We start from the raw sequence: 21,591 nt of genomic DNA on the forward strand, positions 1-21,591 counted from the left end.
CCGGAGCTATTCCAGACCCAGCGACAGTCGGCCCACGCGGCTTCCCAGGCCCAGACCCTGACCTCGCCTAACTTGCAGCCCGGAGCGCTGATGACGGGACTCACAGGCCCCCAGTCTGTTTGACCTGGAGAAAGTAGCCTCGGATATCAAAAATATAGTCACAGCCGCAATAGCCGACCTGAAATCAGACATACAGGCAGTGGCTCACCGCATTGACGAGGTGGAGCAAACCACCCTGACCCATGCAGCAGCCATTTGTCAGGCTCACACCACCTACGTTGCACAAAACTCTCCCACATGTATGATCTACATAGACATATCGAAGACCTGGACAATCGAGGCAGGAGGCACAATATCAGGGTAAGGGGAGTCCCTGAGAGCATTGATCCAGGATCGATCCAACAGACCATCTGCACAATCTTTAACGATTTGATCGATCGCCCTGCAGATTCTCCTATTGAAATGGAGAGGGCCCCTCGTGCCTTGCGCCCTCAACCCCGTGAGAACAAGCCACCCAGGGACATAATATGTTGTGTTGTTAACTTTCCACTTGAGGAGATCCTCAGCAAAGCAAGGGAGAAAGGTCGCATTCTCCATAATGGCGCTGAAGTAAAATTATTTCAGGACTTGTCCCAGATAACGTTACAAAATAGAAGAGCAATGCGCCCCCTGCTGGATGCCCTCCGTACGCGGAACATTCAATACCGCTGGAAGTTCCCCTTCGGCTTATCAGCGTCCGCCAGGGGATGCTCTGCCTTACTTCGCACGCTGGAAGATCTGCAGGGCTTCTGTGAGCAACTCGATCTCCCTAGTATTGAGCTTCCGGAATGGGGCTCTTTCTATTTCCCTGCGGAACTTTGGCTTCCGGTGTCCCTCAATCCCTCTCCAAAGGCTCAACGCCAGAGACCTCGCAGACACAGAACGGATAGGTCATCTCCGACACCCCGCTCGTCCCGCCGAGACCTCTATCAACGAGGCCCGGGTTCCCCTGCTTCACCGCCCACGAGAAGGGATCTCCAGGAAGCTTGAGTTGAGTACCCCGTTTCTGCCATTGATCGCCATCTGTGAGTAAGACTCTCAGCCCGTAACCCCTCCACCTCCTTCTTGTGTTTGTGACCCTTTCGCCTCTCACATTTCCTCAGCCCCTAGACTTCAACGGACCTTCGCTCTACCCATGTTTCTCCCTCCACTCTGGCTCAGCAATGGCCGCGACGCCCATACGGAAAAGATGTTTTGAACGATTCTACCTGGCCCAGGCATAACTTCCTAGCACTTGCGGACACTGACAATGTGAGCAGAAGCACCAGATCCATGGAACTGTCAACAGCGTCAACATCCAGCTGCGACTCTAGAGGTCTCACCTGATGGAGGTATTATCTTTCATTGCACACACGCACCAGGGAGTTCCTTTAGCACTTGCCCCGTCTCATGTTCGGCTCATTGCATCACCCTGGTGTCATAGCCCTGTGACCTCATCCTGGGATTTTCAAAAAGTCCTTTCGCCTGTAACTTGTGCCTTAATTACACATACAGCTATAGTTTATCACCATCTCCCTATATATATTGACTAGCTGTGGAGGAACAGGCTGAGAAATATCCACGAATACCTTAAGACCCAGTCCTGATTCGTACATTTGACTTTTCCGTAATCCCAGCTATTTAGTCCTTACATTTTTGTCTCCAATTATATAACATACCAGGTCTTCAGTTGCTCACCCAAATGTTTTTAATAGGAGGATAGGATATCTCTGTGATATGTTGTATAATGTTCCTGCCGCCAATTATACCCGGGCAAGAAGTGTAAACCTGTACAACGCACCTAAACAGGTTCCTAAGAAGAGTCAGTGCTTAGATACCTTCCCTCCCCATCTTAGAAGCTCCCCCCCCTTTTTTTTGTCTCTCCTTCACCTTCCCTTCCCCTCCCATAAGCTTAACATGCCAGTTGAGACTGACTATTTTTGCTCCATATGGTCGCTCTCAACTTACTCTCTAGATTTAGCAGAGGCGGTTCTTGGCAGGTATGTTTTACAAGTTTGCAGTATTGTTTATATCCTCTCTGTTCTGGTTCACATGTGATTTAGTTCCTGCTATGTAGTAGGCTTCCTATTTGATCATATTTCAGTACTTATGCATATGTATCCACATATTATATTCTATTTGGGTCCCCGGTTCGCAACCACCCTGTGATGTCCGTCCTTCCTTTCGTCCCCACACAGCAGTCCTATTGTGGACATTGGCTGACACCCCAGACTCTCCCTTTCTAGGTGGTTTAGAAAATATACACCCACCTCTGGTTTGATCTGTCTCCTTTTTTCTATCTTTTCTCTTTCTTCTTCCATTCTCTTTATACTAATCTCGCTCCCTTCATCCTTCTGTTTTACCCCCCCTCTTTCCCCTCCCCTCTTTTGGTTTTCTTCCTAATTCCATTTCCTACTCATACCCTCTTCCCCTTTGGGTCGGTTTAAGACCCCCCCTCCCCTTGACTGGGTCCGCCCCCGCCCCCCGGGAACCATCCCCGGCAGTCCTTAGCATTTCTCAAAACTTACAGAGCACTGTGGTAGAGTAACCAGATTGTCTCGACATCGTTATGAAGCCCACAACAGTAACAACACACTCCCTGATGTTAAAGTGCATTTCTCTCAATGTAAAAGGCCTTAATTTACCGGAAAAAAGGTCACAAGTCTTATCGTCCCTCACTAAACACAAAGCTCACTTTATCTTCTTACAAGAGACCCATTTCGCTCGGACGCCATCCCTAAACTCTCTAACCACATACACCGTACAGCCTTTCATGCTACCAACCCCGAGGCCAAGACCAAAGGTGTTTCGATACTTATCGCTAAAAACGCAAACTTCCATTTATCAGACTCTCTTATAGACCCAGAGGGCAGATTTATCTTTCTTAAAAGGCTCCAAGCCAATAACCTTAGCCAACATCTACTGCCCCAATGACCACCAGGTAGCATTCTACAGGAAAACCTGTGACCTCCTAGCCTCTTTCCAGAGAGGGTTGGTACTACTGGGAGGCGACCTCAATGTCCCCCTAAACCTGATACTAGACTCCTCCTCAGGTACCTCCACCTTAACATATAGAGCATTGCGACAGATTAAAATGCAGCTCCAAAAGCTATCCCTTCACGACACGTGGCGTACCCTGTCTCCCTCAGATAAGGACTACACTTTCTATTCGGCCCCCCATCAGAAATACTCTAGGATCTATTACTTTTTCCTCTCCCAGAGGGACCTACCCTCCCTTCAAAAGTCCACCATAGAACCGATGTACTTATCTGACCATCACCCTGTTACAGTTACACTATGAAACCGTTTCCAGAACAAAGATTTGGCGACTAAACCCCTCTTTACTCAAAGACCCCTCCTCGATCGAACAAGTTCGCTCACGACTCCAGCAATACTTTATTGAAAACTCGAACCCGTAAATCTCTCCGATTTCTCTCTGGGAAGCGCATAAATGCGTAATCCGGGGTGAACTAATCGCCCTTGCTGCAAACGCTAAGAGGCAACACCAAAAGACCATTAATACTCTCCTCAACACAATTAAATCCCTTGAAAGAACCCACAAGTTGACACAGGCACAATCCACCCTTCAAGACTTGGCACATACCCGCTCCCTGTTATTGGAGGAGCTAGACAAAGGCACTAAAAGACGCTACATTCTCGGCCAGAGGATTTTCTACGAACAAGGCAACAAATGCAGCCGACTTCTGGCTCGAACGATCCAAAACTCTAAAATTTCTTCTACAATCCACCACATACGTAATCCCGGGGGAACTCTTCTGGCCAAGAATGAAGAAATTGCCAGAGAATTTGAGAACTTTTACTCAAATCTCTATAATTTACAGACCAACCACATAACCCAGTCCACCTCTGAAACACGCACCAAGCTTATCAAAGACTTCCTCTCCCAATACAGTCCTAAGCCAATAACCCCCCAACAGACAGATCTCGAGAACCACATATCGACGATTGAACTGGAGACAGCCATGAAACAAATGAAAGCGGGCAAGAGCCCAGGACCTGATGGCTTCACCCTCCAGTACTATCAATTCTTTGCTGACATCCTTTCTCCCAATCTTTTAGTTACTTTTAATGCCTTATCAGATCCCCAGATTAGACCAGAGGGAATGCTGACAGCCCATATCACCGTGATACCTAAGGATGGCAAGGACCCTGCATTAGTAGCCAATTATAGACCAATATCACTTTTAAATGTGGATATCAAATTATATGCAAAAATCCTGGCCAATAGATTACTTCCCCTAATTCGCGGTCTCATCTCTCTGGACCAGGTGGGGTTTGTCCCTGGCAGAGAGGCCAGAGACAATACCATCCGCACACTAAACCTACACCATTGGCTCACGACCTCCAAAAACACAAGGATTTCTCCTCTCACTAGATGCTGAGAAGGCGTTCGACAGGGTGGCCTGGGACTATATGCGTGAGGTTCTCCTGGCTATTGGCCTTGAGGGCCGCATGCTATCGCATATAATGGCCTTATACTCTGGCCCCTCTGCAGCTGTTAATATCAACGGTCACCTGTCTGACGCCTTCCCTATCAGCAATGGTACACGCCAGGGATGCCCACTTTCACCTTTGATCTATATACTAACTTTAGAGCCCCTCCTTAACAAATTGAGAGACAACTCAAACATTCAAAGGGATAACTATGAAGGGGAGAGAGTTTAAGGTCGCAACTTTCGCTGATGATATGCTGCTCTCTTTAAGAACGCCTCGCATTTACCTACCGAGCCTCCTCAAAGATACAGAGTCATTTGGCAAAATTTCAAACCTTAAAATTAACCATGCAAAATCTCATGCTTTAAACATCACCCTCCCTCATCAGGAAGTGGCCCATTGCCAAGACTCCTTCCCATTCCGCTGGGACAAGGACGCAATCACATATCTGGGTATTCAAATACCTGCTCGGCTATCTGATCTCTACCTTGCAAACCATCACCTGGCACTCCTTGGGGTCCAAAAACATTTTAAGGAATGGTCGGGTTTGAATGTATCTTGGTTTGGTCATTCTGCCCTGATCAAGATGATCGTTTTACCACGTCTACTCTATCTAATGCAAGCAGTCCTATGTTCCGTACCAACAGCCTTTTTTACAACCTATCGGAAGGCCTGCTCTGCCTTTTTGTGGAGAGGCTCCCCTCCTCGCATTAAATACTCCCGCCTTATGCTGCCCAAGTCCAAGGGGGGTATTGGATTGCCGGATTTGCATAAGTATTATATAGCATGCCATCTCACAAGGATCGCAGACTGGAATATCCATGCCTTTAAAAAGTCATGGGTATTCCTTGAGGGAGCCTTCTCGTCTGGACCCTTACATCTTCTTCCCTGGCTTTCATCCAAAAATTGGCCACAATCCATTTGACTCACCCGTTCATCTACCCTTTTCTTGCTCATAGAAAGTCTACGCTGGGCGGGATTTCTGCCCCTATCCCAGGCCCCCTGACCTCACTACAGGGGAAACCAGATTTCCCCCCAGGTGACTCCAATAGATTTCTACAAAAGGAATGGCCTTTTGAGGATGTGGTTGCCCTCCAGCTTTACTCTAATGGAAAACTCATCTCCTTAGAAAAACTTAGAACGATCACCAAGACAGCCTCATTCTCCTTCTGGACTTATAGACAGGTCCGACACTTCCTCGCAACCCAGGCCCTCCAAACAAACTGGACGAGACAACTTACGCCCTTCGAGTCCCTATGCCACCGCAAAGACACGTAATCTCTCTCTTACACACCCTCATTTCGGAAACACCTACTCAAGCCCCAACCCACTCACAGCTATCTTGGATCAGAGATCTAAAAACTCCCTTGACAACAGAGGACTGGAACACTATCCATGACTACACGCACAAGGGTTCATTAAATGTTGCCATCCAAGAAAATTGCTATAAAGTGGTCACCAGATGGTATAGGACCCCCTTGGGCCTCCATAAATTCTCCCCTAACATTCCTAACACTTGCTGGAGATGTGGGTAGGGTGTAGGCACTATGATAGATGTGTGGTGGGATTGTGAGAACCTCCAGCCCTTTTGGAGGGAGGTCCACGACATCATCACACATGTTACAACTTTCAATCTTGATTACACCCCGGCCCAGTTTCTTCTACATCATACATCCCTATCTAAAAAAGACTACGATAAATCCCTGGCCATGCACATGGTCAATGCAGCAAAGCTTTGCATACCCAAACTTTGGCGTTCCACCTGCGCTCCGACGATCAGGGAGTGGTTTGAGAGAATTTCAAAAATAAAAGATGGAGGAACTCATCCATATTGCACAAGACAGAATGCATACATTTTCAATTTTTTGGGCTTGCTGGTCCCATTTCACTACCACTGAACGATACCGCCAGTACTTTTCTCAGAGTGGATAAGCGAACTCTGTAGTGCGTTACAGGATACCCGGGGTGTGGGGGTGGGGCACGGGTGCGGACCCACTTTGGATCCCCTAATAAATATCCCCTCTTCACCTTGCCCTTTTCTCTGCCCCCCCCCTTTTTCCCCCTCCTATCCCAACATTGACTCCCCCACCTCCTCTTTTCGTGGTTGTGACCCCCATTTTCCCCCACCGTTACTTTCCCTTCCCTCTTTTCCTTCCTTTCTTTCTTTTCCACTATAACGTTTTCGGTTCTCTTCGCCCTTTCCTATTTTCTGTATACTCCAGTAGGGAATATATATTTCCCCATATGTGCCAACTGAACATATATACTTAACTTACTTACTCAATAGACTTAATTTGTGGTACCTTCCCTCTGCTATCACATGTTCTTTATCTGGATGCACTACGCTTTAGATCATGACCAAGAACAAACCATTACTCTTCTCCTTTCCGTGGATTATTTCCGGAGGGGGGGGAACTGGGGGGAGGTGAAAAAATGAGAAAGAGACCCTCCGCCCTTCTATACTACTGGTCTATCTCACGTTCAGTTCTTATTCATTGCACTTTAAGATGTTCTTCCATGTATCTTTCAAAGGGTACTAGTTCGATGTCATAGTTTTATAATGTCATAAGACGTCTGTATTGGATATGTTTGTGTATGTTCCTAAACTGAATAAAATCTTTATGGAAAAAAAAATGAATTTCAGCCGGTTTATTATATTCCTACTTGCAATTCAAACATGTTCTCTTAACTAAACAATCCTCCTTGATTTTAGAGTGTCCCACAACTTTTGAACATGTTTGTTGCCAAAACCCTTCCCAATTGAAACTGATCTCCATGCTCTATAAACTTTTACATGAATCTATTTAGGCACCTGGGGACAAACATCTCTATATGAAAAAATGTATGTATGTTGGGGCAGGGACTACAAAGTCATATAGGCATGTGTTACATAAAGAAACTCATTATAATGTGTTAATGTTTTGGTATAGAACTTCTAAGGTTTTACATGCACTTGATCAGATTATCCAAAAAAAATGCTGGAGATGTGGACAGGACTCAGGTACTTTATACCACATATTTTGGCAATGTACCCTCATACAACCTTTTTGGCTGCAAGTGCTCCAGGTGCTGCAGCAAATGCTGGCCCTATCTTAGCATCAGACCCCTTACACTGCTTACTTGATTTGCCTTTCCTGGGTTTACCCAAGTATGCTAAAAAGTTGGCTACCCATTTTATTACAGTGGCTAGACAACTAATTTAATTCCACTGCATCTCCGTCTCTGAGCCAACTCCTTAGTGGTACAATTGAAGTTTGTCATTTAGAACATCTTATGGCTAAACAGACCTTTTTGATTGCATATGGGCTTACTGAGACAACTCACCTTATGATCAACCAGACCTTTCTTCCATCTCTTCTTACGATATACCCGACTCACATTAAACATCTTCAGCAACTTTTTCTCATGATGGTGTGTAGCATTTTGTTATATTCTGCTATGTTATATTCCTCATTCATACAATGCATATTATGTATTATCGACTTACTTGAACCCTATGTACTGTTGCGGATTTGACAACTTGCTCCGATATTAAACGTTTCTTTAATGTCACCTTTTAACATCTCATTATAACATATAAAGGTAATACACTATGTATCAGCAAGCTAGACTGTTGCAGTGGCTCACACTAAATTGCTCAGTCTTATACCCTTACATTGTGTAAAATTTCTTATGTATCTTTTGTTCTACCTCATGTTGTATCAATTACTGTCACAGGAATTTAGTAGACCAGACTGTGTGGAATGCACAGAGGAAACCAGAAACACAGGTAAGTGAAAAATAATGGTGTTTATTAAATGGGTGACAAAAATATAACAGTGCAAAACAACCATAGAACCACAAACAAATGATATATACAAATGGATGGGAAATACTGTAATCGTAACAAAAGCCAGGCCAAGGTCATACACAAGGAGGTCAGTCAGATGGGAAAGGACGGGGAACCAACAGGACAGGGAGAGGATGGATGGATGGATAGGCTGCAGGGCAGGGTTTAGGGAAAATCAGGAAACCGGAGGGACAGGTCCAGGATGGGCTCAGGATAGGGACTGGATCAGGTCAGGACAGATGCAGGCTCAAGGTCAAGATAACAGGCAGCATGATCAGGGCACAGGAAGAGAGACACCAAGGCAAGGATGTGAGGGCTTGCCGGGTATTTATTAGACTGCAGTGATTTGACCTCACGTTACACCTGAGCGCAGAGGGTGTTGTCTGCTCCACACTGCCGGAATACACCCACTGGTGGACACCGGTACTACGGCCCAAGGATGCAACAGTGCCACCAACAGGTGAGTCCTCTTATTACAGGTCTTAGGTGTTGGAAGACACCCGCTGGTGGACACTGGTACTGCGATTCAGGAGACCGATAGCGCCACCAACGGGTGAACCTTTTCATGACAGTACCCCCCCAAAAGGAGCGGCCCCCGGACGCTCCAACTAGATGAAATTGTCCAAAGTTCATGGCCTCAAACCGAACAACAGATGAGGGCACGTCAGGCTGGGCATCGGGTACTTCAGGCTGGGCATCAGACACCTTAGACTGGGCAGCAGATACATCAAACCGGACAGCGGGCACATCCGAGCAGACAGCGGGCACATCCGAGCAGACAGCGGGCACATCCGAGCAGACAGCGGGCACATCCGAGCAGACAGCGGGCACATCCGAGCAGACAGCGGGCACATCCGAGCAGACAGCGGGCACATCCGAGCAGACAGCGGGCACATCCGAGCAGACAGCGGGCACATCCGAGCAGACAGCGGGCTCCGGGTCGTCGAGCCAAACAGCGAGCACTGTAATGGCAGGCTGGATCACAGGCACTGGCTCAACAAACTGGGTAACGGGCCCCGGCCCAGTGGGCTGGGTAACGGGCCCCGGTTCAGCGAGCTGGGCACTGGTCCGGCAAGCCGATTAACGGGCACTGGCTTAAAGGACTCTGGTTCAGCAGACTGGGTAGCGGGCACCGGTTCAGCAGACTGGGTAGCGGGCACCGGTTCAGCAGACTGGGTAGCGGGCACCGGTTCAGCAGACTGGGTAGCGGGCACCAAAACTCCAGGCTGACACATGGGCACTGAAACTCCAGGCTGACACACGGGCACAGAAACTTCAGGCTGACACACCAATATCAAGACATCCGGCTGGAAGGCAAGCATCGAAACATCAGGCTGGAAGGCGGGCACATCAGACTGGAAAGCAGGCATCAAGCTGGAAGGCAGGCATCGAGACATCAGACTGGAAAGTAGAGACATCAAGCTGGAAGGCAGGCACCGAGACATCAGCCTGGAAGGCAGGCACCGAGACATCAGCCTGGAAGGCAGGCACCGAGACATCAGCCTGGAAGGCAGGCACCGAGACATCAGCCTGGAAGGCAGGCACCGAGACATCAGCCTGGAAGGCAGGCACCGAGACAACAGCCTGGAAGGCAGGCACCGAGACAACAGCCTGGAAGGCAGGCACCGAGACAACAGCCTGGAAGGCAGGCACCGAGACAACAGCCTGGAAGGCAGGCACCGAGACATCAGCCAGGAAGGCAGGCACCGAGACATCAGCCTGGAAGGCAGACACCGAGACACCAGGCTGGAAGGCAGACACCGAGACACCAGGCTGGAAGGCAGGTACCAAGACATCAGACTGAGAAGCGGGCACATCAGACTGAGAAGCGGGCACATCAGATGGGGAAGTGGAGACATCAAGCTGGAAGGCAGGCACCGAGACATCAGACTGGGAAGCTGGCACATCAGACTGGGAAGCTGGCACATCAGACTGGGAAGCTGGCACATCAGACTGGGAAGCTGGCACATCAGACTGGGAAGCTGGCACATCAGACTGGGAAGCTGGCACATCAGACTGGGAAGCAGGCACATCAGACTGGGAAGCAGGCACATCAGACTGGGAAGCAGGCACATCAGACTGGGAAGCAGTCCGGCTGGAAGGCAGGCACAGAGACATCCGGCTGGAAGGCAAGCATCGAGACATCCGGCTGGAAGGCGGGCACATCAGACTGGAAAGTGGGCACAGACTGGAAAGCAGGCATTGAGACATCAGGCTGAAGGTGGGCACGAGACTGGAAAGTGGGCACATGAGACTGGAAAACGGACACAGACTGGGAAGCGGGCACATCGGACTGGAAAGTGGAGACATCAAGCTGGAAGGCAGGCACCGAGACATCAGGCTGGAAGGCAAGCATCGAGACATCAGGCCGGAAGGCGGGCACATCAGACTGGAAAGCGGGCACAGACTGAAAAGTGGGCACATCAGACTGGAAGGTAGATACATCAGGCTGGAAGGCAGGCACCGAGACTTCAAGCTGGAAGGCAGGCATCAAGACATCAGACTGGAAAGCGGACACATCTGACTGGAAAGCGGACACATCTGACTGGAAGGTAGGCACATCAGGCTGGAAGGCAGGGATCGAGACATCAGACTGGAAAGCGGACACATCAGGCTGGAAGGCGGACACATCAGGCTGGAAGGCGGGCACATCAGGCTGGAAGGCGGGCACATCAGGCTGGAAGGCGGGCACATCAGGCTGAAAAGCGGGCACATCAGGCTGGAAGGCAGGCACCGAGACTTTGGGCTGGAAGGCAGGCATCAAGACATCAGATTGGAAAGCGGGCACATCAGACTGGAAGGTAGGTACATCAGGTTGGAAGGCAGGCACATCAGGCTGGATAGCAGGCACAGGGTTGGCAGGTTTAAGTGGGTCATCAAGTTCAACTGGCATGAACACAGGCTGGAACAGGTTGGTTGGTGTGAAGGCAGGTTGAGTTACTGGCAAGATGGTGTGGGTCAGGAAGAACTTTTGTTTCTTTTTTGGTTTAGCCACTGCAGCTTTGTACGTAGGTGCAGGGTCGTAAGAAAAGTATGTAGCTGGGCAAAAGGAAGACCAAGGAACAGTGGCTGGAGGAGGGTTCTGTGGGGTTGTTACAGGTGGAGGAGAAGAGACAGGTGGATTAAAGGCAGGATATGTGCAGTACTTGGAGACTGGGTAGTAGTATTTGGTAGGGAGCTGAGTAAACTGGGCTGTAGCTGAGGTTGCCATTGGTGATGGGGAGATAGATTTTTGGGAAGGCAGGTGTTTGATGGCAGGGCTGGAATGTTGAGGCTTAGCTAAGTGCAGGAGATCTGACCATGTCCATAGCACAGGTTGAACAAATGCTGATTCACACCCGGCCTGACTAACCAGGGATTGCACTGAATGGATGCAATCAGACAACACCTGCTGTGAACAAGCGGAGTAATGTTCCATAAAAAAAGGCTGGATCATCTTCTAATAACCATACTAGGGATTCCACTTGGCCATAATTGAAGGGGAGAGAAAAATCATCGCACCCTTTGGGAATGCGTGACAGGGCTGGTTTTGCACATAACTGGATCAGGGGCTGAACATCTTCAAATGACATATACCCCTGATCCACTAGGGAATGAGCTGATTGGATAGTTTCCATCAGCTGTCACTAGTCCACCCTTTCAAAATCTGGCGACAATATTCACCATCATCTTCTGCCAGCAGGGAATAACTGATTTCATTGAAATCCATATTAGCAGAACAAACAACCAGGATGGTTCCTCAATGCAGCCACGTCTGGTCAGGGATAGCCTTGGTGTACTGTCACAGGAATTTAGTAGACCAGACTGTGTGGACTGCACAGAGGAAACCAGAAACACAGGTAAGTGAAAAATAATGGTGTTTATTAAATGGGTGACAAATAAACAAAATATAACAGTGCAAAACAACCATAGACCCACAAACAAATGATATACACAAATGGATGGGAAATACCGTAATCGTAACAAAAGCCAGGCCGAGGTCATACACAAGGAGGTCAGTTACATGGGAAAGGACAGGGAACCAACAGGACAGGGAGAGGATGGATGGATAGGCTGCAGGGCAGGGATCAGGGAAAACAAGAAACCGGAGGGACAAGTCCAGGATGGGCTCAGGATAGGGATCGGATCAGGTCAGGACAGATGCAGGCTCAAGGTCAAGATAACAGGCAGCATGATCAAGGCACAGGAAGAGAGACACCAAGTCAAGGTTGTGAGGGCTTGCCGGGTATTTATCAGACTGCAGTGATTTGATCTCACGTTACACCTGAGCGAAGAGGGTGCTGTCTGCTCCACACTGCCGGAATACACCCGCTGGTGGACACCGGTACTACGGCCCAAGGATGCAACAGTGCCACCAACAGGTGAGTCCTCTTATTACAGGTCTTAGGTGTTGGAAGACACCCGCTGGTGGACACTGGTACATCCAGGAGACCGATAGCGCCACCAATGGGTGAACCTTTTCATGACAATTACATTTTTGATCATTAATTCAATAAAAAAAATGACAATTACAAAAAAAAAAAAAATCAAGCAGAGTTAATGGCAGCCAGGCATGTTTGAAAGGAATTAAAAACATTATTGATACATATTGTACACGCACTAAATATTTTCATGCACAGCAATAATTCCTGTCCCAATCATCTCACTACCTTGGACACCCTGTCCTCTTCATTGCGGCTTTCATCCCTCAGTTATCACCCCTTGGCATCAAGCACCCATCCATCAGTCACTATAACCCGTAAATACCCGTAAAGGACTATCTGGACGAGTAGAGACTGGGGCAAGCAATGCAGGCATGTGCAAAATCACATGTGAATTTTGAATCACTGCTGTGAACTGCAAGTTGGTTATATTTGCCCCTCATTCCAAAAGTTCATATTGCTTATCTGACCCTAAGCATTTCTGGTTAGACTGTCATTTTCTCTAATAGTTGCCCTTTAAGCAAAGCTGTACATAAAAGATAAGCAGTTAGCACATACCCTGAGAAGAGATCCAGCGGACAGTATTTGCTAATCCTTTTCCATTTTCCTTTTGAAACCTAAAATATGTAGAAAGTGATTTTCAAATGTCACTTCATATTTTTAGTAAGGCATAGGTTAGTTAGACCAAGCTTAAAATGTGTCTAAAGGGTGAACATCACATTAAAGCAGTTTAAAAAAAAAAAAAACGTTATAGACACTTTCATATACAATTACAACTATGCAGATACCATAATTGAGTTTGCTTAGTTTCAAAATGAGCCCTTAGCTGCATTCAGCAACAGCACCCTTAGGGCTCATTCACAGTGGTTGAATCAAGGTTTTACTACCCCCAATCCCTACCTCCTTCAGCTGCTGAGGCAGCAGCCAAAAGGTGTACACATGCTGCAGCAGGAATTAAACCTATTGCTTTTGGTGTTACTGCCTGCCAATCGTGACCCATTCAAGTACATAGTGGAACTTTGTAAGTGTCCCGCAACTGTATGCTTCTGTGGGGTCCAAGGGATTATAGCAGGTGGTGAAAGCAAAAAAAAAATGCTGCCTGCTCTAACCCCTTGTTTGCTGTTCTGCACAAGGTTGCAGAGCACTTGCAGAACAGCCTCATTCACTTGAATGTGTCATGCTTGACCGGTGCTACACCCACCAACCATGACAGGGCATATAACTCTTGCTGTGGCTGTGACATGTGTACACCCCTGGCCACTGCAGCAACACGTAAACATACGTCTTAACTATGGGGTGCTTCTTGCTGTGAAGGCCAGCTATAGGTGGGGGCAGTGGCTATTTGTTTGTTGCTGACAGTATACTGGTGGGGGACACACTGGACACCTTTGCTGCCATTGTGCTTTATGCTGGGTGTCCAGTGTGCCCCTGTGCTACCCCTGACTCACCTGCCCTCCATCTATCCATTAGAATGCATGTGCTTCCACTGTGGAGACAATTGGGCACTGCGTCGCTTTAACTGCTAATTGCGCGGTCATGCAATGCTGTACCCAAACAAAATTTGCGTCCTTTTCTTCCCACAAATAGAGCTTTCTTTTGATGGTATTTGATCACCTCTGCGGTTTTTATTTTTTGCGCTATAAACGGAAAAAGACCAAATTTTTTTTTAAAAAAATGATGTTTTCTATTTTTTGTTATAAAAAAATCCAATAAACTCAATTTTATTCATGCATTTAGGCCAAAATGTATTCGGCCACATGTCTTTGGTAAAAGGGTACATTTTCTGGAATTTACACAGCTTTTAGTTTATGACTGCCTATGTAATTTCTTGAGGTGCTAAAATGGCAGGGCAGTACAAACCCCCCCCAAATGACCCCATTTTGGTAAGTAGACACACCAAGGAAATTGCTGAGAGGCATGTTGAGCCCATTGACTATTATTTTTTTTTGTCCCAAGTGATTGACAAAAAGTTGTCACTAAATGATATATTGCGCACACAGGCCATGGGCATATGTGGAATTGCACCCCAAAATACATTTAGCTGCTTCTCCCGAGTATGGGGATACCACATGTGTGGGTCTTTCTGGGAGCCTAGCCGCGTACGGGGCCCCGAAAACCAAGCACCGCCTTCAGGATTCCTAAGGGCGTACATTTTTTATTTCACTCCTCTCTACCTATCACAGTTTTGAAGGCCATAAAGGGCCAAGATGGCACAACCCCCCCCCCCGCCCAAATGACCCCATTTTGGAAAGTAGACGCCCCACGCTATTTGCTGAGAGGCATGTTGAGTCCATGGAATATTTTATATTTTGACACAAGTTGCAGGAAAATGACAAACTTTTTTTTTTTGCACAAAGTTGTCACTAAATGATATATTGCTCACACAGGCCATGGGCATATGTGGAATTACACCCCAAAATACATTCTGCTGCTTCTCCTGAGTACGGGGATACCACTTATTGGGAGCCTAGCTGCATACGGGGCCCCGAAAACCAATCACCGCCTTCAGGATTTCTAAGGGCTTAAATTTTTTATTTCACTCCTCACTACCTATCACAGTTTCCAAGGCCATAAAATGCCAAGATAGCACAACCCCCCCCCCCCCCCAAATGACCCCATTTTGGAAAGTAGACACCCCAAGCTATTTGCTGAGAGACATGGTGAGTATTTTGCCGCTCTCATTTGTTGTTGAAAATGAAGAAAGACCAGAAACATTTTTTTTTGTCTTTTTTCAATTTTCAAAACTTTGTGACAAAAAGTGAGATCCAAAATACTCACTATACCTCTCAGCAAATAGCTTGGGGTGTCTACTTTCCAAAATAGGGTTATTTGGGGAGGGGGGGGTTGTGCCACCTGGGCATTCCATGGCCTCCGAAACTGTGATAGGCAGTGAAGAATGAAATCAAAAATTTACGCCCTTAGAAAGCCTGAAGGCGGTGCTTGGTTTTCGGGGTCCCGTCTGTGGCTAGGCTCCCAAAAAGTCTCACACACGTGGTATCCCCGTACTCAGGAGAGGCATCAGAATGTATTTTGGGGTGTAATTTCACATATCCCCATGGCATGTTTGAGCAATATATCATTTAGTGACAACTTTGTGCAAAAAAAAAAAAAAGTTTGTAATTTTCCCGCAACTTGTGTCACAATATAAAATATTCCATGGACTCGACATGCCTCTCAGCAAATAGCTTGGGGTGTCTACTTTCCAAAATGGGGTAATTGGGGGGGGGGGGGGGTTGAGCTGTCCTGGCATTTTATGCACAACATTTAGAAGCTTATGTCACACATCACCCACTCTAACCACTTGAAGACAAAGCCCTTTCTGACACTTTTTGTTTACATGAAAAAATTATTTTTTTTTTTTGCAAGAAAATTACTTTGAACCCCCAAACATTATATATATTTTTAAAAAAAGTATTTGCGCATCGATTTTTCAAACGCTTTTTATTGGGGAAAAAACACACTTTTTAAAATTTTGATGCACTAAAACACACTACTGTTACCACTTTAGATTTACAGAGGAGGTCTACTTACTGTCCTCGATCTGACCTTCGCGGTGATACCTCACATGCATGGTGCAATTGCTGTTTACATTTTACAAAAGACCGACGCTTGCGTTCGCCTTTGCTCGAGAGCAGGGGGGGGGGACAGTTTACGCTATTTATATCCGGCGAAATCTAAGTCATGAAATGCTTGCAGCTTCCGGTTTCTTAGGCCATAGAGATGTTTGTAGCCATTCTGGTCTCTGATCAGCTCTATGGTCAGCTGGCTGAATCACCGGCTGCATTCTCAGGTTCCCTGTTGGGACAGGAGAGCCAGAGAAAAACATGGAAGATGGTTGGGGGGGGGGCATTCCTTCCCACTGCTTGTAAAAGCAGTCTAGAGGCTAATTAGCCGCTAGGATTGCTTTTACATGAAAGCCGACCACTGGCTGAAAGAATGATACCAAGAAGATACCTAAACCTGCAGGCATCATTCTGGTATAACCACTCAGTCCAGCAACATACCAGTACGTCCTTGTTGGGCATATATTGTAAACTTTTTTTTCATGCAGCCTGCGGGCTGAACGAAAAAAAGATTGATCGGTGGGTATGCCCACCATTAGAATACCTCCCTTCATCCACCCACTTCTAATGATGGGCATACATGCACCGTTTATATATGCCGAAGCATGGGGGCATCCGCCCCAAAAGGTAGGAGCAAATCGCTCCTCCGCCTCTGCTGCCCCCATGCTTTGGCATATATGTCCTTTTTTTAACTGTGGTGGTGAAATCACCTCCTACAGCTCTGGAGTCACAGCTTTATGTATCGTGGGAGCAAACGCTGTTGCTGTCTAGATAGATAAATCTGTGCTGCAACTGAATGGCGTACCTGCTAAGCAAATGATGGTTAACAATAAAACAAAGTAACATTACAGTATAACAGAAAGACTTACCATACCTGCAAAGCAAATACAAAAAAAAAATAGTAAAAAATAAAACATTTAACGCAACCTGTGCCTAAAATATATATATGCCGAAGCAAGGGGGCATCCTCCCGCATAAGGTAGGAGCAAATCGCTCCTCCGCCCTCTGCTGCCCCCATGCTTCGGCATATATGCTGAAGTATGTAACTGTGGTGGTGAAATTACCTCCGACAGCGCTGGAGTCACGGCTTTATGTATCGTGGGAGCAAACGCTGTTGCTGTCAAGATACATAAATACGCACTGCAACTGAATGGCGTACCTGTTAAGCAAATGATGGTTAACAATAAAACAAAGTAACATTACAGTATAACAGTAATGCCCTGTATACACGGTCGGATTTTCCGACGGAAAATGTGCGATCGGAGCGTGTTGTCGGAAATTGCGACCGTGTGTGGGCTCCATCGGACATTTTCCATCGGATTTTCCAACACACAAAGTTTGAGAGCAGGCTATAAAATTTTCCGACAACAAAATCAATTGTCGGAAATTCCGATCGTGTGTACACAAATCCGACGCACAAAGTGCCACGCATGCTCAGAATAAATTATGAAATGAAAGCTATTGGCTACTGCCCCGTTTATAGTCCCGATGTACGTGTTTTACGTCACCGCGTTCAGAACGATCGGATTTTCCGACAACTTTGTGTGACCATGTGTATGCAAGACAAGTTTGAGCCAACATCCGTCGGAAAAAATCCATTGATTTTTTGACGGAATGTCCGATCAATGTCCGACCGTGTGTACAGGGCATAAGACTTACCATACCTGCAAAGCAAATACAACAAAACATAGTAAAAAATAAAACATTTAACGCAACCTGTGCCTAAAATATATATATATATATATATATATATATATATATATATATATATATATATATATATATATATATATATATATATATATGCTGAAGCATGGGGGCATCCTCCCGCATAAGGTAGGAGCAAATCGCTCCTCCGCTGCCCCCATGCTTCGGCATATATGCTGAAGTATGTAACTGTGGTGGTGAAATCACCTCCGACAGCGATGGAGTCACGGCTTTATGTATCGTGGGAGCAAACGCTGTTGCTGTCAAGATAAATAAATCCGCTCTGCAGCTAAATTGCGTACCTGAAAACAAAAAAATGGTTAACAATAAAACACAGTAAACAGTAAAGTATAAAAAAATTGCATATCTGAAAAGCAAACATGGTAAAACATAATAACAATAAAACATTGCAGAATAGGATACAGTAAAAAGAGCAGAACAATAGAGAATAGAGAGAGAACAATAAAACGACAACTATTTTTGTTTTTTTTTTATTTTATATTTTTTTTGTGTTTTATTTTTTTTACTTTTTTTTTTTTTTTTTACACTTTTTTTTGTAACTATAACTTTTGTAACTGGTAACAGGTTCGGGTCTCTCAAAATGTGATGGCACCTCGGGAGACCCTGTGTTAATGTGCCTAGTCTGTGCAGTGCTGTACCCTACGCTAATACTCAACTAGTGAATGGTAGCGTTCAAAACATTCACCAATGCAAAGACCAGGATTGTCAGGACAGGAGGGACAATCATAGCGGGTGTCACTCCTATATCCGCGCTTGCTGCAGACACGACATCTTCTTTGGGGGGCTCGTTGGGTAGGGGTACTCGGGAGGACATACGGAAAATGCCTCTCATGCAGCCGGCTTACTGAATTTGGTTGGGGAAGGTGAGGTGGAGCACCGCCTGGAAACAGAAGAGCTCTGACGATCTCTTCCTGGAATTTAAGGAAGGATCCAGTCCATCCTGAAGCTCTGTATAGTACATGACCGTTCAGCAAAGCCAATTGAAATAAATAAACAGACACTTTTTTGTACCAGCGTCTGGCCTTATGGGCAACTAGGTACGGCGCTAACAACTGGTCCACCCCTCCCACGTTAAGGTTATATTCGTGGACACAGAGGGGTTTCTCCACAACACCAGTCGCCGTAGGAATTTGGACCGTCGTGTCTGCATGAAGGGAGGTAAAAACGAAAACATTCTTATTATCCCTCCACTTCATAGCGAGCAAATTATTACACTTGAAGCAGGCTCTCTCCCCCAGCCTAAGATGGGAATCTACAATCTAAATCTATTTATATGATTATTTGTTTATATTCCTATACATGATTAAACCATACATGTCTTGATGTAAGCGTCTGATCACGCGCCTTCCATCCACCTCCTACCAAACAGTCCTTTCCAGACCACCCCTGGTCAGTTAAGGCAGCGGGACACGCTCCATCATCTCCTACAGTCCTTCTACTTTCTACAATACCACCCTTTCCTTACAGCAAACGGCCTCACAAGCGCAGGAGTATTTTTCACCATACCTTGTCTACACTTTGCAAAGGGAATCTACAAGCCGCTGGGGAAAGCCCCGGTGATTAGGTCGCACGGTGCCACATGCTCCAATCTGATGATCAAAAAGATGACTAAAAAGTGGCACGCTCGTGTAATAATTGTCCACGTACAAGTGGTACCCCTTTCCAAATAAGGGTGACACCAAGTCCCACACAATCTTGCCAGCGCTTCCTATGTAGTCAGGGCAGTTTGTCGGCTCTACGTGACTATCTTTGCCCTCGTAAACCATAAAACTACATGTATAGCCTGTGGCCCTGTCACAGAGCTTATACATCTTGACCCCATATCTGGCACACTTGCTGGGAAGGTACTGTTTGAATGACAAGCGGCCAGAAAACTTAATCAGGGACTCATCAACGCAGACAACTTGATGGGGAGTAAACAAGTCTGCAAAACGTTGGCTGAAGTGGTTTACGAGGAGCCGGATTTGATCGTATCCAGGGTCTCCACGAGGACGACAGAGTTAATTGTTGTTGAAGTGCATGAACCGCAAAATCTGCTCGTATCGTGCCCTGGTCATGGAGGCAGAGTACAAGGGCATATGGTGAATTGGGTCAGTGAACCAATATGACAGCAACTCGCTCTTTTTAGTTATGCCCATGTTGAGGGAAAGGCCCAGAAAGATCTTAAATTCGGAAACCGTAATTGGTTTCCAATCTCTGGCAAGTGAGGACTGGGGAATAGTGGCGATGTGTTGACCAGCGTACAAATTGCTTTGGTCCACAATAGATCTATAGAGATCTTCGGTGAAAAACAGTGAATAAAAATCAAGTGACGTAAAATCAACTGTTTCCACCTGAATGCCGGATTGGCCAGTGAATGGGGGAAGTACGGGTGCTGCAGAAGTGGTGGGTTCCCAATTAGGATTGGCGAATGCAGCAGGAAGGGCACTATGGGCACGACAGGCCTGTGTTCGTCTTCTTCCTGATGGCAGCGGGACACTACTTGTGCTTGCCACTTCACCAGCTTAAACTGCACTTATGGGACTCGCCACATCACCAAGTGTTATTGCAGTGCTGGATGTACGACCAGGGTGTACTAGGCCGCTGGTGCTTGCTAGTTCACCAGAAGGAATAGCAGCGCTAGTACTGCTCTGCTCCATACAAGGGACCTGCGATTCTTGCACCTCAACAACAGCAGAAGATCGGGGTCTGGTATGCCTGACCTTGGCAGGGACCACAACTCCGTCGTCAGAGCTATCTGTCATGGAGCCACTGTCCTCTACAGGATCGTATTCTGATCCTGAATCTGACAGATGAGTGACTTCCTCTTCGCTATCTGTCATGCTCAGAAACGTGTAGGTCTCTTCACTAGTGTACCTTCAATTTGCCATTTTGGGCTCTAAATTTAGTGGTACACTAGTGAGACTCACAGGTAAAAAAGCTCCTGACTGTTAGCGACTGTATCAAAACGCTCCCAAAAAAACCTGTTAGCGATCGCAGGGATCAGGCCTGACTCTGCGAACACTGCAGTTATGTGTGTTTATTGTTTTGTAAGTGACAGTGATCGATCGATACTGCACTTGGGTGGGCTGGGCCGAGGGGCAAAACGCAGGTGCTAGCAGGTATCTGGGCTGATCCCGCTAACACTGCGTTTTTGGGAACCCTAAACTGCTGGGCACGCTAGTATAGATCTGATTGGATCAGATGTTGATCCGTTCAGATACTATACCACTAAGGGAGGTGTATGCTGCGTGCGTGGGTGTTAGCAGTACTGGCGCTAACCTGACGCTGCCTTGGGCGACGCAGATCCTATCTGACCCTAAAACCTAACTTATATCACCGCCGGGCGATCAGGGGGTTAAACCCTTATTAGGTAATAAACGGCGGGTGCCCTGGAACTATAAAAAATAAACTAACTAACCAACGTCACCCGTAACACTTATACGGTGATCACTGGTGAAAGGGTTAACTAGGGGGCAATGAGGGGGTTAAAACCTTTATTAGGTAGTATATGGGGGTCCCTGACGCTATAAAAAGCTGGTGGCGAACCTATATACTTACCTCCCTAACTAGCGCCACCTGTGACACTAATACAGCG

General features: G+C 46.7%; 1 protein-coding gene across 8 annotated transcripts in view; it reads right to left on the minus strand.

Annotated features, from left to right (window-relative positions):
* IPPK (inositol-pentakisphosphate 2-kinase) overlaps positions 1 to 21,591 on the minus strand; it is a 1,128,404-nt gene that overhangs the window by 656,747 nt on the left and 450,066 nt on the right. For all 8 annotated transcript variants that reach the window (XR_012235280.1, XR_012235279.1, XR_012235281.1 and 5 more), the window contains one exon: positions 13,282 to 13,340. Coding sequence is in view for 5 of the 8 variants with exons in the window: in XM_073592668.1 (XP_073448769.1) it covers positions 13,282 to 13,340 (59 nt within the window). In the remaining 3 variants the exon portion in view is untranslated. The remainder of the gene's footprint in view (positions 1 to 13,281; positions 13,341 to 21,591) is intronic.

This window comes from Aquarana catesbeiana, linkage group LG07 (genome assembly GCF_042186555.1).
Source record: "Aquarana catesbeiana isolate 2022-GZ linkage group LG07, ASM4218655v1, whole genome shotgun sequence".
Lineage (NCBI taxonomy): Eukaryota > Metazoa > Chordata > Amphibia > Anura > Ranidae > Aquarana > Aquarana catesbeiana.